The sequence below is a fragment of the Protopterus annectens genome, chromosome 2.part2 (genome assembly GCF_019279795.1).
Source record: "Protopterus annectens isolate FY-2018-M chromosome 2.part2, PAN1.0, whole genome shotgun sequence".
In the NCBI taxonomy this organism is placed as follows: Eukaryota; Metazoa; Chordata; order Ceratodontiformes; family Protopteridae; genus Protopterus; species Protopterus annectens.
The window spans coordinates 521,394,225-521,408,556 of NC_056730.1; the positions used below are offsets into that span (position 1 = coordinate 521,394,225).

General features: G+C 37.8%; 1 protein-coding gene across 2 annotated transcripts in view; it reads right to left on the minus strand.

Moving 5' to 3' along the window:
• LOC122795691 overlaps window positions 1–14,332 on the minus strand; it is a 126,087-nt gene that overhangs the window by 71,757 nt on the left and 39,998 nt on the right. The window contains exon 2 of one of the 2 annotated variants that reach the window (XM_044063987.1): window positions 9,097–9,261. In XM_044063987.1, coding sequence (XP_043919922.1) covers window positions 9,097–9,247 — 151 coding nt within the window. In that variant the 5' untranslated portion in view covers window positions 9,248–9,261. Of the gene's footprint in view, window positions 1–9,096; window positions 9,262–14,332 lie in introns of those variants that run through there. The other variant, XM_044063988.1, reaches the window with a different exon arrangement.

Here is a 14,332-nt window from a genome sequence, read left to right on the forward strand (position 1 = left end):
GGGACCCAAGTAGATAGCAATCTCTCCTTTGATAATCATATTGCCAAGGTGGTTAGAAAATTCTTCTATGTGGCCCAACTAATCTCAAACATCCAGAACAAAGGAGGTTATTGTGCCTCTCTAATCATCACTTATTAGACCCATTATACAATACATCACCCCATTTGGGATGTACCTTACAAGACACCTGCAATAGCTGGAAAGATCACAAAAGTACCTCACCAAGAAGATTTTTGCCCTCAAACAGATGACCTATGCAGCCCGACTAAAAAAACTCCAGCTGTACTCGGTTGCATACCGCTTACTCAGAGGTGATCTCTGCTTGACATACAAGGCCATGTCCAACCCAGAATTGATGGATATGCTCCACCTAAAATAAAACAAATCCATGAGAGCCACACGTTCTAGGGATATAAACCTTACCACAACGATAAATAGGACATGCTGGAGGGATAGATTCCTGACCCACAGACTCCCCATGCTTTGGAACAAGATTCCAATATACATCAGGCAGAGCCCCTCACTAGCACTCTTCAAGAGAAACCTTGACGTGTGGATGGGAAACAGAAAATTTACCCCGGGGATCACTGCAGTGGCTCTGCTGGACAGAGGCGCAGGGAACTAATGGCTCTGCTGGTGAGAGGCACAGGGAACTAATCCAAGGGGTTGGCGAAAGCCAACACACTCTGGCTAGGCTTATAAATGCCCTTGGCCAGACAGCCTAGTACTTACCTATGAACCCTTTGCCCTCCAGTGCAACCAACTGCCAAATGAACTGTAGTGAAAGAGTATGTCCAGTACCAGACATATTTAATGTCAGATGCATATTCCAAAACGCATTTGGCAGGTGTGCATGTGGCCATGGAGAAGTTATATGTAGCTAGGGGTAAAAAAGACTATTACCAGTTACGTACTTTGCTTTCAAGATCCTGTAAACCAGCACTGCAATTTAATTAACATTTTCACAAAGGACCTACACAGACGTCTGCACACTATTTCAACAAAGGCTGTTAGTAGCTGAATATTATTCAACATTTACCCATTCAAAATTCCATTAATAAGCAAAAAAAAAAAAAAAGCACTTACATGTCACAGCAGTTTTAAAACTCAACTAACAATGTACAACAGAAGGTGAAGTTATGAGCTGCTAACAATCTTCATTTTATTAGCCTGGGTTTCAGTCATTTCTCAGTTTTCATTTGAATACTGTGCAACTAATTTAACCAGTTCAGTGCTCTGGGGTCACACCTATAAGTTCTTTCATGGTTAGTAAAGGAAAAAAGTAAGGCAACGTCAATCTACTGGGACTTAACTAAAATGATTCTGGCACCAATCATACTTTTTGGAGGTCTGACCAGATTAATTTTACATGAATCATGTACCTGACTGGCACAGTGCACAGACAGGGGACATCAGAAGGACCAGTACTCTCTCACCCTTTTCAGGGGTCAGAACCAGTAATCTCACACTCCTGTAAGAGGCAATTAAAATTTACCCTCTTCCCCACTTTTTTTTAGTTAAAAATAGCAATTTAAACAAGCACACCCATGCAACAGGATAAAATGCTCATATTTAACTGCATTACCACCATGGTCTATATCCAGCAGTAACAAGACACTCACCAATTCAATGACAAGTCATACGGACGTTCAAATATTTATGTCACATGCGAACTACAGTACTCTTCTTAGAAATTACTGACAATGTATTAGCCAGTGCAGTTTTAACAGTTTCTCATCTGTTTCATATAGTTTACATAACTTTCAAAGGAACATTGTTTAACACAGCTGGACAGACTTACTATCTCAGACATGTATGCAAGATAAGAAGATTTAGCCATAATCAAGCATGTGGGAAAGACCCAAACTGCTGAAATGACTTCTGCCAACAGCAACATACCGCAGTCAGCAGATGGCAGCAAATATCCATGCTTACAACTGTAGACTTCAAGCCTAATCCAATACTTTTCTGATTAAAATGAATCTAATAATAGTAATGAAACTTTCATATTAATTACTTAGTATAACTATAACTACTACCTATCTACACATAACACACTTTCTACATTCTTTATCAAACTTGGAGAAATTCAACTTGGCTAAAATATTTAAACAAAATACTGTATTTATATAAAGGAATTCAATGGCAGAGTGATGCATTTTCAAGTTTTAAACATGTAGTTAATATTTAAAATTTAAAACAATTAAACTTGGACTGCCCTAAACTACCTATGTAAAATAATTTATAAAATGTTGTTCAAAACAAAAGTGACACTTTCATAATTTAACAATTTATGCAACAAACTGTATAAAAGGAATTCAAAAGCAAATGCTGCATGTTTATGTTTGGAAATTCAACTTGGTTTACCTTAAAATATTTAAACAAAACACTGCATTTACATAAAGGAATTCAATGAAAGAGTGATGCACTTTCGAGTTTTAAACATTTTAATTAATATTTAACTAAATTTAAAAAAATTAAACATGGACTGCCCGAAACTACCTGTATAAAATAACAATGTACAGAATGTTCAAAAGAAAAGTGGCACACACTAATAATTTTACAGTTTATGCAACAAACTGTATAAAAAGGAATTCAAAAGCAACTGCAGGTTTATGTTTGACCACTTATACAACAGTATGGGATTTCAGTATGCAAACATGTATCCAGTAAGAGGACTAATTATGGGTAGGTCCTCATATCTGTTTGACTAGTTGTCATTTTCTTTTGACACAGATTAATTTTAATGTCATACAGTCTCTTTACTAGAAGAAACCAATCCTCATAGAAAGGCAACGATGACAGTTTCCAGTTCCTGGATATCATCATCCAAGTTGCCACTAACAAGTGTCAAAGAATCTGCCTCTGGCACTTTGGTACCTAATCCAAAATGACCAACATCAGATAAAACCAGGTTGGAGTTCTCTGTGTTTTGCCAAAAATTAATCAAGGATATAGAGTTAAAAAATAAATAATTGTTCCCAATTAGCGGTCAATACCTAAAACAACTTCAAGCAGATGGGCTACTTTTGGAAAGCATTCTGGGTAAGAAAAGTTATCTGTGAAGGGACTGTCAGAAAAATAATCTCTGGAATGGGGTAAGCTGTACAATATTCTTGTGTGAACCGCCTAAGGTTGAAAAATACAACTGATGCATACAAGACAAACACTTACCTGGGATTATAAATTTCTAATATGCATGAGAAAAACAGGCTTCAGAGCAAAATACTCTAAGCTGTGGTACTGACTCTCTCAGCAACTTACTGCAATGTTGCTCTATGAAGAGGAGAGCTATATTAGAGTTCTCATGTTTTAAAATGATAAAATAGTATACTTTAAAAGCCATCCTCCTAAAGTTAGTTTAGAAGTTAAATATTTTATTATTACAATTAAAGTACTAGCAGCACAATTACCCTAAAATAACAACAACATCAGTCTTTTGCAACACCAAACATTTTCCAGGCATCCAGTTCATTACTACTTTGTGCAATGTTCACAACATACATCACTGAGAGTAAAAATACAGGAAAAGATTTGGGGGAGGTTGGGCTTAAGCAAATGATAAAAGCAATACATAGGAATAACAGAAGCACACGAGACAGAACGCAATACATAAAGGGCTGGTTTGTGTGTGGAAGTAATATATTTGTTACGTACATGGGACAGTGAATACAAAAGTACTGAGAAATGCCTGAAAAGGCACTGTGGGGCAGGATAATATATCAAAGGCTGCTTTTGGTGGGAAGCAATAAAGCATGTGAGTGCATGTATAAGGGGGACAGTGAATACAAAAGTACTGAGAAATGCCTGAAAAGGCACTGTGGGGCAGGATAATATATCAAAGGCTGCTTTTGGTGGGAAGCAATAAAGCATGTGAGTGCATGTATAAGGGTCAAGGTTCCCAATTACAATGCAAAAAACATGTAGTAAGGAGAATTGCCAAATATCAGTTTGTCAACAGTAACAAAAATGGCTATTTTCAGTGAGGAAGCAATTTATTAGGGTCAGCCAAAAGTTCCTATTTACAGTACAAAGCCAATACTTGAAACAGCCTGTCACACCATGGGGCAAGACTGCAAAATGATGGTGATTTTGAAAGCAATACATTTTTTTCAGAGACTGGGGCAAAGGCTTTCTGATAAAGTCAATCCAGTCTTCAGGACTGATTAAAATGAGGGCTATTTTTCCAGTATGGAAAGCAATAAGACACTGGCAAAGGATCCATGACAATTGTTCCTGCAGCCCTAGGATCTGTCTGGGACGTATGAGGCAAACTGCAACACATCTAATGTTCCTTTTTTCACAGTGGAGAAATGTACATATTTTTGTGGGAGTGGGGACAATGGACTCCTGCTTATACAAAAACATCCAACAAAGAAATTTAAAACATACTGATAACTGCTTAAAGAACACTAAGGGTAGAAAACTAAAGGTGGACTGCAATCTACACCTGTGTAAGTAAATTTACCATAACAGTATATGTTTGAATGATCACTGCTGCATTAACATTACCTGTATGGGGCTATATCCTGCAAAGAATCTAACAGCTGGCCAGCTTCCAAAGCTTCAGAGCACCTTCCACATACCCAAACTGTCAGGCAGCTTAAGCTGAGCTGACTAAAAGACAAGTTTGGGCACCAAGCCCTTCGGAGATTTCCTGCCGACAGAGAGGTTGAGCCCTAAAAGTACAACACTAGGAACAACAAAAAATAAATGTCAACACCATGGCAAAAAACACACAAAAAAACAAGAGGGATGGAGGGAGGTAGCCCCTACTGCAGCACTGATCATTCGATCATCCACGGTTATGTTTTATTTAATTTATTAAATGTATTCATTTTAATTTAATTTAAATTTCTTAATTTCTTAATTTATTATTTTATTTAAGTTTATGCTCATCTAATTCTGTACTATCCCGAGAAAACCCCTGACCTGATTGGCATGCTGAACTTCTATAATTCAAACAGACAACTTCGGTCCTCCAAAAAAGCCTTAATCAACACCATCACGTGCAAAAACAACTCTGGGGAATCACTATTTGCCTATGAAATAGCAAAAATATGTAACAACCTTCCCCCTGACCTCAGACTACAAAACCCCACACCCTCCTTCAAAAGCCTACTTAAAAACATACCTGTTCACCAACCATCTATGTACTATAATTGACCCTCTGAAGCCTCATCCACTCACTACACCCCCATCTGTCCTTGACAACACAACCACACTCTAACTATACCTATCCATGTGTGAGCAATAACCTATATACGAGTGTGCGTGTTCTTACATGTATATTTGCTTGAATGTATATATGGAAACAAACATTTATACACTCTTGTTCAATTGTGAAATATCTTGTAATGCTCTACCAGGTTCTTATCTACTCTCATTGCATACTTTGTACACTTGTATTTTCAACCAAAAGGGGCAATATCCTCTTATTGTAACTAACTGCTGTAAAGTTTACAGTCAGTATGCTACTACTCTGTAATGTCTCTTTTGTAAATGTTTCTTCTGTGTAAACTAGAGTTTTTCTCCCCAGGACTCCACTGAAAACAGACACTTGTTGTCCAGTCGAACTATCCTGGCAAACGAATGTTAAATAAATAAATAAGTTTACTTACACAAACAGTAGCCTTAGTTACATTGGCAGATTACCCTAGCTAATTAGATTTGGGAGGTAGATGGAGACGAGTCCAGGAGCCCCTGGAAAATGGTCCTAGCAAAGCCTGATCTGAACCTAGAGAAAGAATCGAGGACCAGGTAGCAGATTCCAGAATACTTCTCAAATCCAACCATTTTCAAAAAACTATAGATGAAGCAAATGCTCTGGTACAGTGGGCCTTGACCCTGCCTGAAACAGTTTTGTTATGGTGAGTATAACAAAAGGTAACTGCCTTAGACAACCATTTGGAAATAGTCTGTTTTGACAAAGGCTGTCCATTCTTCTTACCTTCACAAGGAATGAAGAAATAATCCAAAGATCTGAATGATTTATTTCTGGCAAGACAGTACTTCGAGTTGTCTGTGGACATCCAGGGTATGGAGCATCTTTTCTCTCTCAATTTTAGGATCAGGAAAGAAAACAGGGAGTTCGACAGTTTGGCTTAAAGCAAACTTGGATGCCACTTTAGGCAGAAAAGAAGGAGTGCTCAAAGAAACCCTGTCCTTGTGGAAAATGAGACTGCACTCAGCTGCTCTTCTTGCAGAGGTCACAGCAATCAGTAAAACATATTTTATTTATTTCCAGTTTGATGACCGGGGAAGTCCACTGGACTAAGATAGCCCATTTTCAGTGGAGGCCCGGGTAGAAAAGCTCCACAATAAAAATACAATAAAAAAATGTATACATAATACTGACAGTGACTTCTCTGTTTTAAGAACCTCAAGTCAGCCAGGTTAGCTGGTTCAAACTTAGCAAGTGTCTGTCCTTGGTGCCCCACGTACCCTGTACTTTTACCCCTCCTGAAACTGATCCCCAAGCAAAGTCCAAGGCATTTGTGGTGACTGCCTGCTTCATAGCAGGGAGGGGAAGGGAAGACCTGGATTTAAGAAAACCTGTTGTCGCCAGCAACACAAAATTAACATCCCAACGAGGGGCCAATGGTTTACTTATATGCCTCTTGTGCAAAACCCCTTTCAAAAACATTTTGACAGGAGTCTGCTTTAAGAGAGGAGGATCTATGGGCAGACATGCTGAAATGGTCAATAAATGAACCTTGACACAGAAGTAAGAAAGGCCAGAGAATAACATACAAATATTGCAAAACCAGAGAACAACTAGCCCTAAATTGTTGCAGGTTATGTTATCACCAACTAGAAAACCTTTTCCATTTGCTGATATATGATTTTCTAGTTGCAGGTTTTCTTGCTCCATTAATATCTGCTGTACGCCCTTAGTAAAGAGGTGCCTAAAAGGAATTAAGACCCTATCATCCAAGCAGTCAATTGAAGTTGACTGATGTCAGAATGTATCAAACACCCATGTTTTTGTGTGAGTAGATCCAGTCTGTGAGGAAGCTTGTGGTAATTGCCCCTAGCCATTTCCAAAAGAAGGGAGAACCACGACTGCGTTAGCCAGGGAGTCACCACAATGATCTCGTTGGATTCCTTCTGAATCTTCAGAAGTACTATGGATATTAGTGGAAAGGGTGGAAATACACATAGGAACATTGCTGTACAAGGAAAAGAAAAGGCATTCATCTTCCAGGCCTTCTTGCATGGAGTACTGAAACAGAATCCTGCTAGTTGAGAATATCAGTCTTGGAAGTAGCATATATAACAGGGTTATGAGAATGCAGGAAAGTAGGGCCCCTCTTCAAAAACACTTTCTACAGAATTCACTATTTTTGAGAATGTGCAGTTTAAGTTTTTGGAAGTAATTCTACTTGTAGTATCATGTATGGTACTTCCAAGAAAGAGCATTAAGGGACTAGCTTGCGTCTCATACAGCCGTAAACTGGTAATCAATCTCTGGCCTAAACAGCACTAATCTGTTAAATGGAGATTTCAGGAAACAGGAACTGATGTCCTTTTCAAAAGATGTCAGAGGCAACCAGGAGTAATGGCAAATGGCTAAACTATAATTGACTGCAGGGTGCACTGCAACTGTTGTGTTGCAAGACACCTGGACCATCAGTGACCCAGCAGTGTATATCATGAACACTTAAAACTTGAGAAACCATTTCACCTCAGTGCCAGAGGTTCTGGTCACTATTTCTTACAAGTCTGAGAATACAATGTCTCAGCACAATGGCAAATAATTAGCCAAACTCCACACAGTTCCACCAACGCACCTTTACTTGTTGAGCACTTTCGTCCAATAGGACTTCAACATCCTTGTGTGTCATGCAGCCAAAGCACTTCAAATAAAGATGTGGAGAATTAATATAACTTTTTTGTTACCTCAAATATTAAGTTAGGATATAACAAAGATCCTTCTGATTTTTAACACATTGTACTGCCTAAGGATTCATGCTTAAAAAAATCTCCTATAACTAATGAGTATGAAAAGATTGTTGATGAGTCTTGAAAGTTTCAATACTTCAAATTGTTTCACTTAAAGCTTGGTGATGCCTCACCATGGAATATATCACTTGAAAGAGAATGCAAACACATCAAATATCTACAGAGATTAGAAAAAAGGTGCCAAAGGAAACTAGGAGGTGGGGTCTTTACCACGTACTACACCAAACTCGTTTGTGATCGTATATATAGCAAGCACAGGGCTGAAATCCCAAATACCTTAAATGAGAGTGGTGTATGGTTATCACCGAGTTCTTTCCTTCAAAAACCCTACCAGACATGCATGCAGTAGCATCTCAGCTAAACACACGTCATCACACAAAGTTTCCCCGGTGCACCAGAACAAGGTAAGGCTTACATCTCTGGGCTCCAGCATCACCATCCAACTTCATCCTCAAGATATTGACTATGCAAGCAGGGGTTCTACCCTGAACCATACTTGAAAGAAAACATACAGACTACCAGACATTTAATTTGCACCCCCCCCCCCCCCAAGCAGTGCCTGAGGTTCATCCCCTAATCTGGACAAAAAAAATGAAAAAGTGAGCTTTATAATCTGTACTACAGGTATAGGCTGTGGGAATATGTGTGGGTTTCCTGCTTTAATGAATCTGGCCTAACTACAGTTAGTGTACTGTACACAACTCAGAAAACAACTTGGATCCAGATGGTGTCTCCTCTCCATGCATTTAGAACGAGCACCATATATTACAGGGAACAAGATCATCCTAATACCCATAGTGAGCAGTTTTAGCAAACTATGCATACTGGAATTTCATCTGCGATGATGAATACACCTGCATTCTCAAGGAGTGATAATACTGTCGATAAGCATCATTAAAACATTCTAAAATGTTTTCATTTCCAAACATGCAAAAAATAAGCCTGCAACAATTTAACAAAATTAATTATGTTACCAACAACTACAATGCTACAGTTTCTAGATTTTTTCCTCAGGCTGACATCATATGCCCACACTTTCTAGGACAGATATTCCAACAATGACAACTAAAACTTGCATTAAATAATATGAAACAGTGGTTCAATTCACAAGTAGTAAACTCAGTCTCTCACCAAGTTCATTGAAAGGTCCCAGGATGAAGAGAAACTCATGCTGGTCTAGGTAATTTTCTGTGTAATCTTTAGCCCACACATTGGCCATGTTTTGTGCCACATTACTAAGGCAGAGGTCCTTCAGACTCAGGACTGCTTTCTTCTTGGGCATTTTATACTGTCAACCTATATTTAAAAACGTGGAAACAATCAAAAATGAATCACATCATCAGTATTCCACTGAAATAAAATTAAACACATTCAAGTGCCAAACAAAAAGAAGCTGAAAACTAAAATATGAAGGCCAGCAAAGCACAGAACTTTCATCCTATTAATCTGCTTAGGTCAAAATTTTAGACTTTGAACATCTCCATGAAAATGATGGCATGTTCACAAGTGACTACATGTTCATCGAGCTGTAAGCTGAATGCATCTTGCTATATGGAGAAAATCCAAATGAGCAGTCTTTTTTGCTGGTGGCCTGCAAAGATAAAAAAAAGCTCCAGAATAAATGCAAACAATCTTAACAAGGACGTACATATGTAATAATCATAAAGAATGAACAAGATGCAATAAAATCATAACCTGTCCTACAAAAGGGAACAATAACAGACAACACTAGGTTGAGTAAATACCACAATATCAACTAAGCAAAAGAGATTAAAATGTACATTGATAAAAGCTAGCTCAATGTTTTGACAAGGTAAAAGCATTCCGCAATCAGAGTTAGCAGTATAAATAGTGAACATGTACCAATAAAGATTCTGTGTAGAAACACAAGAAAAAGCTTACACTCAAGAGTTGTTGTCAGACCAGAAAGATATTGTGCAAATTGTTCAGGTGGAATATGGGTCAAGCAAGGCACCATTAGTGGCTAGAACCCCAAAAGGAGAACAAACTAGCAAAATGAAGGAACTTCAGCAAGCATACGAGATAAGAAAAAGATAATAAGAAAGCACAAAAAAGGAAAACAAAATAAAAGGTAAGCTAGACACAAGTTAAAAAAACACATATTCCTAGTTGACTAGTCACGTCTGACCAATAACAAGAGTGACACGAATAGTTTAAAATATGTATTTGGTGTTATACAATACAGTTTCAAAATATTTAGTTTAACATTGTAAAGACAAGCAAAACAGAAGGAAGAGTACAGAAAGAAGGCAATATAATCCAAGACCCATCACTTGCTTTTCCACAAATATTAAATCTGATCATCATCGCGGATACCCTCAACAATAACAAGAACAATCTACCGGAGAGTGTGGTCATCAAAAATATGCAGCTTTATAGATTCAACCAAACATCTCCCTGTGGCCAGACGACAAAACCTGTGGGCAGCAAAGTCCTCCTGAAAGGTAATACACTATCTGGAGTTGCAGCAGACTCCATTAGTGGTCATGTACCTACATTAACTGCAAAAATTAATACACTTCAGAGATACTGTTTCTCTATAAATAAAGTCAGACATATCCACCTTCCATTGTCCTTCCATCTATGGACTGGACACCTTTCTTTAGACTATCACTGGATGAAGGTTTCAGTTAAGCCCCTGTCTTTGCTATACATATAAATGTTTAAACATATCCATCAAAGAATGGCATGCTCAACTGCACTGCAGTAGTAGCGTTGTTGCCTCACAGCAAGAGGCTCTCCCGTTCGATTCTCGGCTGCAGTGCAAGGAGTGCCTTGTGTGGAGTCTGCATGTTCTCCCCGCGGTTGGACGGGTGTTCAAAAGACATGCGTAAATGGGTGTGCCTTCGCTGAAGGTTGGACGTCGAGCTGGCACCTTGGCGTTCATGAAAATCTACTGCCGTACCTACATGTATCAATACCAACTGATATTGTGTGCCACTCTCAAGTTATAAGGATCTAGTCAGCCATGGTTTCCACTCTAGTGCCACCAAATAGTTTACTGTCTACCCAGACAGCAAAAGGAAGCTGTGAGATGGTAAAGCGTACTCTCTCCTTTAATTCTACAAGATGTCAGAATTCCTAAGGGATTAATGCTGGATCCACTTTTTTCTGAATCATCTGATCAATCATTGTGGGAATACAAAACTGATCCAATATGTTTACAATTCCACAACTATCCCAGCTGACCATACAATACAGTAAAAGGGTCTATATTATATTTTTGAACGTTTCAAACATCGAACACCATATGGTCGACACCATATGAGCGATGTTTGAAATTTCAAAAATAAAATAAAAAATTAAAAATAAAAAACTATACTTACCTAACCACTGTAGGCAGGGGGGGGGGGGCAAGCCCCCTTGCACTCCCCACACCCCCGCTACTTAAATATTCCTACTCCGAGATTGCACTGCATTGAAGTAAAGGGAAAATATTCCCTACAGCGATTTCTGTGTTGCGTGCGACATTTCGACCAATCGGGTTTGCTCAATACGCATTCGCTGTTTACAATTTTCGATCACACAATAGGAACCCCAGTAAGTCAATATCAAATGATAAGTTAGTCTCGCTCATTGAAGCTGTGGCTTAGTGCTCTGGGAATGTACCCCCCCTGCAACAAAACCAAACAACGCTCTCTATACCCATCAACAACAACCTATGTCATAACTTCAGGTTCGATCAACAGTGAGCATAGTTCAACTCAAAATGTATTTAAATCTTTATATTACTTCATTGTATTTATCTCTCTCGATGAAGTCAACTCAAAGCTTCTTGTTCACATGCCTGAAAATAAGATACAATTTGCAATTGAGTAATGCTGTCACCAGGACCAATTGGAAACACAGCAGACTATAAAATGCTTTCATTTCTCACAGAAAGTGCTAGGTTGGGTACTGCTAACTAAAATCTGCTACCATCTCCCCTATATTCTGCTTATCTTCTTAATGGATGATTGCCACCTCCCCAGCATAAACCTCAGCAAGTACACAATAGAACACTCACTATGGTGAGTTATACAAGGGTGAACAGCAGTGGGCATTGCCATGATGACCTGCAGCAGATCTGCTTGTTCTATTGGGTCTAATACAGGGAAGTTTCATTTACAAACTTCAAAATGCATCATGCTGTCTGTGTCCGCCTGAAGCTATTACATTGGGGGGGGGGGTCCAAGTAAGCTAAGGACCACTGTGTGCAAATCATCCACACTTGTATTTTCCAATAACCTTCTCTTCTCAAATTCAAAAATAACTTTGGATAAATCAAGTATTCTGCCACCGTAAGGAATAATCAAAATGGAATACCTCTTATAATCTATATCCTCGAGATGACAGACTTAAAACTGATATTAGGATGGCATCTACAAAGGCAATGGATCTGAAATTGTGGCATTACATAAAGTTTATATAGTTATCGGACTTACAACCATATGTGTTTTGGGTGTGCCTGTTTATGTTACAACCTACAATTGCCTCTGTTTCTTTGCATCTTCTCAACACTTCTTTTTCACTTCTTAAGTAACAACTTTATATGCACTAAGCTAATGCTTTTCGTTGCCATGGTCTCTGCTACATTTATTATATTAAGTGCATTCTCTTAAATACAAATCTTACATAATTTTATGAATGGATTCAGGACCCTTATCAGTACTGTAATGTGTACTACATAGGTTTTGCATTGTTCTTTTGCAGTGTCAGAGAAACTTTATTCTTTTGATACTTAAGCAAGCAATAATGCTGAACAAGGTGGGCATTACAAGGGAAATAATGGACCTTTCAGGGGTTTTATAAGGCTCAGTGCTACAGATGGAGGCCCTTACCATCCCTGCAAGGGCGTCTATTTCCCTGATAATACTCAATCTGTTTGGCATTACTATGCTTAGATAATGGACCGTTAACGGTTTTGCATTTTTATAATTAGTATATACTTTTTTTTTAATTTTATACTGAAATAAAATAGTTCCTCTGCCTAATGTTTCATACTTGCTGTAGCATATGTAATTATTGTTGGAGAAAGTATTTTACATCAAAAATATAAGTTATGCAAGTATATATATATATATATATATATATATATATATATATATATATATATACACACACACACACACACACACACACACACACATATATATATATATATATATATGTGTGTGTGTGTGTACATATATATATCACATACACGCACATTATATATGTGTATATATATATATATATGTGTGTATATATATATATATGTGTATATATATATATATATATATATATATATATATATATATATACACACACACACACACACACACACACATACACATATAGATATATTGACACACGCAAGCACACATACACAGGCTCACATACATTCACACTTGTGCCCAGTAATCACACTTGACTGAGTACACTTCAGGTGTCTCATTGTGATCATATGAAGGAAAATGCACACCATGCAAGGCAACGGAACCCCTTACCATGCCCCTTAATTATCCCTAATTTTGCTCTGATCCTCAAAAATGTTCGATTTTCTGGAAGATCACTGAAGATTACTGGTAGTCAATGAGGCCAGCTATTACAGTTTCATAGTTCTTATTATTCAGAAAGTGCATGTTGATGGAAATCCTTGTGCTCTATTTATTTAAGTGAATTAGCCTCAGTGTCCCTGGCTTTTCTCCTTCATCTTGTTGGTTTTATGCAAAATACTTGACCAAAAAGTCGAAAGGTATGCACTCAGTCTCATTCTCACTCAACTCACTCTCTTCCTCTCGTTCACTGTTTTTCTTAATCTGTCACTCACACTCACTCCTTTCTTCTCTTTACCTTTCCCCCTGCTTGCTAATCGGCAAAGCTGCGTTTTTGCTAAAGTAAAAATAAATAAATATATAAAAATAAAGAAATGGCGTCAGTTTGTTTTTTTCAGTATATGTGCCACTGCAATTTAATATGCTGATGTGAAGTGCTAAACCTGTTTTTTTACCAGGTGATAACTGCATTAATACATTAGAGAAAGTTTGTCCTCCAATAGGTTATCAATGTACATTTTGCCCATTAATTCTTAATACATTTGTACAGAACCTAGTACCCAGATGCTAATTTTCTATATCCCCCTTTTGTTAGTTTAACTTTCATGTAATGTAAAAGAGACTGCATACAGTGTGAATATATTGTTTCAATGTTTATGTACTGGAGCATTTTATTTCCATAACACCATCAAAAAGAATAGTTCTTGGCTACAGATGTTTATTAAAACCTGCAAGAAATTAAGCAAATGTGTTATAAAGTGGAGGAAAGGGGAAGGTGCAGAACACAGTTTGCATTCACTTTTTGCCATTACTGACCTAGTTGCTAAAAT